This window comes from Arachis ipaensis, chromosome B05, assembly GCF_000816755.2.
Source record: "Arachis ipaensis cultivar K30076 chromosome B05, Araip1.1, whole genome shotgun sequence".
Lineage (NCBI taxonomy): Eukaryota > Viridiplantae > Streptophyta > Magnoliopsida > Fabales > Fabaceae > Arachis > Arachis ipaensis.
Window position 1 is genome coordinate 122,343,528 of NC_029789.2, and position 4,079 is coordinate 122,347,606.

The 4,079-nt window shown below is 36.5% G+C and overlaps 1 protein-coding gene across 1 annotated transcript; it reads left to right on the forward strand.

Moving 5' to 3' along the window:
* LOC107643979 (U-box domain-containing protein 40) lies at positions 12–2,155 on the forward strand. The gene has a single exon (XM_016347742.2). It carries the CDS (start codon positions 456–458, stop codon positions 2,043–2,045), a length of 1,590 nt encoding a protein of 529 aa, XP_016203228.1. The 5' UTR covers positions 12–455; the 3' UTR covers positions 2,046–2,155.

The following is a 4,079-nucleotide window of genomic DNA, read 5'->3' on the forward strand; positions in this document are numbered from 1 at the left end:
AGAAATACAGTTATAGTGACATTCTCTTTTCACAGAAGATTCATTGTTTATCATCATTCATCACCTCAGCTTTTCCTTTCTACCGCTGGACTAATTTTCAAAAAGCAAAAGAGAATCAAAAACACAAAGCAACCTCACATCAACCCCACCACCCCAAACCTTCTGCAACTTCCACCTCCATCCTAATTCTTTCACCCAGACTCATTCGATTCATCCAAGCCCTTATTCCCTTCCTCAAAATCAAACTTGCCCCTAATTTATAGCAACTAAAACTCCGTTATTATGTTCATATGTTGTTACTATTTCCTTAATTCTCTCCCTAATTCTTGAAAGTTTCAAAACCATGGAAATATGGAATCCATATTCTCCTCAAATTCCTCACCTTAACAACACCGACACCAAAATCAACAACTTCACATTCACACTTCCCCTCTAAACTCACCAACTAACTAAAAATGGAGATTCAGCAAACCCTAAAGCTCATGGTCCACCACCACAACAGAGGAAAGGAAAACAACACACCAAAGCTGAAATGGAGGAAAATTTTCACTCTCCAACGATCACCGCCGTCATCAAAACCCATCCAAACTCCACCGCCGGAAGAGTTCATCTGCCCAATCTCCGGTAATCTAATGGCTGACCCCGTGATCGTATCTTCCGGTCACTCCTTCGAACGAGCGTCGGTACAATCATGCAAGGATCTCAACTTTACCCCTCAACTCTCCGATGGAACCACCCCTGATTTTTCCACCGTGATCCCCAACCTCGCCCTCAAATCCGCCATCTCCAAATGGTGCCACGCGTCATCCACCCTCCTCCCTCAACCCCCACACCGGTCCCTCACCGACAACCTCGTACGGACCCTCATTTTCTCATCTTCCTCCCGCAAAAACAACGCAAACGAGTTAGTGGGAGAGAGAATGCTAACAGCGAACCCTTCTTGTTCTTCTTCTTCTTCCTCCGTTGAGTCTATTGCCACGTCAGCATCGAGCTCCACCCCACCCGCTCAACTCACTGCGAAACCAAGCTTCTGCTACTCTTCACCTTCTTCCTCCGAACTCGAGCCAACAACCCCAGAAGCCGAAGAATTCATCTCGAAGCTTCGGAGCAATCAAGTCTTCTTAATCGAAGAATCTCTGCAGAATCTGAGGAAGCTCACTAGAACTAATGAGGACTCAAGGATCACACTCTGCACCCAAAGGATGCTTTCGTCTTTGCGTGGCCTCGTTGCTTCGAAGTACAAAATGGTTCAGGTGAATGCCGTCGCATGTGTCGTGAACCTCTCTCTGGAGAAAACGAACAAGGTGAGGATCGTACGGTCAGGGTTAGTTCCGCCATTGATAGAAGCTTTGAGGGTTGGATCCTCTGAGGCGCAGGAACACGCTTCCGGTGCGCTCTTCAGTTTAGCGCTTGAAGACGATAATAAAACCGCGATTGGTGTTCTCGGAGCTCTTCCACCGTTGATTCACGCGCTTCGAGTTGGGACTGAGCGGACCCGGCATGACTCAGCCTTGGCGCTTTACCATTTGTCGATGGTTCAAAGTAACAGAACCAAATTGGTTAAGATTGGATCGGTTCCGGTTTTAGTTGGGATGGTTAAGTCTGGTCAGATGACGGGTCGGGTTTTGATGATTTTGGGCAATTTGGGTTGTGGGCCGGATGGGCGGGCTGCAATGTTGGATGTGGGTATGGTTGAATGTTTGGTCGGGTTGTTGGCTGGGTCCGAGTCGGTTCATGGATCAATAAAGGAGAGCTGTGTGGCGGTGCTTTACGTGTTGAGTCACGGAGGGTTGAGGTTTAAGGCCTTAGCGAAGGCGGCAGGAGTGGTGGAGGCGCTGGAGAAGGCAGAGAAGGAGGTGGGGAGTCAACGAGCGAAGGAAAAGGCAAGGAGGGTTTTCGAGATGATGAAGGGCAAAGAGGAAGAGGAGGAGGAAGACGTGGATTGGGAGGAGCTACTCGACTCCGGTCTAGGAAGCCGGAGTCACAACCAGCATGATGGCGAGTTTGGCGGGCTAAATGGGACGACCTCATCCTCTGAATTTTGAGTACATCAGGACTGATGGTCTGTTTTCTCATTTTTGATGTAATTATTTTATTTTCTTATTTTTTTTTTTAAATCAAAGTGGTTTTAGACTTTTAGTTTACCGTTTGGTTTTCTTTGAGTTATGTATAATTTTTTTTTATGGTTTTGAAAATTGGATGGAAATTTATAACATTGAACAACAAAAATGCAAATAACTTATTTGGCATTCCCTTTTATTTATGGGTTTAGAGGGATGGAAATAACAAAATAAGGGATGGTGATGCAATGATGCTGTGGAATAAATGAATAAAATGGCCAATAATCGTTGAGGATTTTTGGACCTGAAAGTGTCTATCTTTTGCTTTATTCCTTCATCTGCAAAGTTTTTTTTCCTGGTCAAGTACCTTTATACACAACCTGCTCTTTTTTTTTGGTCATGGGTTTTATATATCAAGTTATCAACTTTTTTTTAGTGTGTGTTTGGATTATTATTTTTATAAAATTAAATAAGTTTGTAAAATTAATTTTGATTAAAAGTGAGTCTATATAAATATTATAAAACAAATAACAAATATATGAATAATGAAGGACACAATTGGTATATAGAAATTTTTTTTAGTCCAATGTAAAAAAGTAAATGGAAAAGCAAGAATTTATAACTTTTAATAAACATGGTTGAAGAGTAGAATCATTTCTACCTTTGGATGATAAAGTTGCCAAACATATAAATATAAATAAAGCAACGAAGTGTTCAAGAAATTTAAACGCATTTCTCTCTTCTCAACACATTTGCCAAATCAAACACACCTTTAGTCATAGCTAGAATTTAAAACTAATGCAACATCTAACAAGACAAATATAGTTGCTACTAAACTAAGTGCTTGTTTGGGCGTCATTATTTTGCTAAATTTTTTTTTAAATAAAAAAAGATTTTTTTTTATTTTTTAGCGTGTTTGGCAAATTTCGAATAGTAAAAGTAAAAGCACTAGAAAAATAAGAAAAAACATCTTTTTTGAGAAGCTGTAATTTACATCTTTTTTTAAAAGATCTTTTTTTCATGTAATAAATAAACAAAAAAGTACTTTTATATTGTTATATCCAAACATAATTGATAGATAAAAAGATCATTTTACATGAGATACCCAAACATAAAATTACTTTTATTTTTTTATAAGATCTTTTAAAAAAAGATAATTCAAAAAATTTTTTTTTATAGAAACTCACCCAAACAAACCCCAAGTCTTACCGTGCCATATGCAAAGTTTACCTGCTAATGTTCAACTTTTTTTTTGTCTGTTTATCTTTTATCTCCTTTTGGACTCAAAAGTTTGGTATAAGCTGCGTGATTCTTTTTATTTTCACAACCAAATTCATTCCAATCAGATTCGCCGTTCAATGACCGTTGTTAGTGTGATCAAATTTTGATTGTTTTGACTTTATTTTGAGCATGCTTAACTTAGCATCAAATGAGTTGAGGCTTCAATTGATAGGATAAATTATGTTTATCTGAATTTGAAACTTGGTAAAGGCCAAAGAGGCGAGAATCCTCAAATGTGATATGTATAGTGGGTATGAGTTTATAATATTATAATGTCTAAAATTAAGAGTTATTTAATTGATTTGACAAAAAAAATTTAGCATTAAGTGTAATATAAATATATAGTTATTTAGAGAAGTATTTACTTTTAAAAAGACAGATTATCATTTTTTGTAAATTAAAAATACCTCACTCATTCATTATGTAGCTTCCATCATTCACCTACATATATATCAAAATTAAATATTTTTTAATATTTATTATCCAACATATTAAATTTTTAAATTAAATTAATCTTCCATCATACCTACATATATATCAAAATTAAATATTTTTTAATATTTATTATCCAACATATTAAATTTTTAAATTAAAAAGACTTTTTTGTAAATTAAAAATACCTCACTCATTCATTATGTAGCTTCCATCATTCACCTACATATATATCAAAATTAAATATTTTTTAATATTTATTATCCAACATATTAAATTTTTAAATTAAATTAAACTAATTAAACT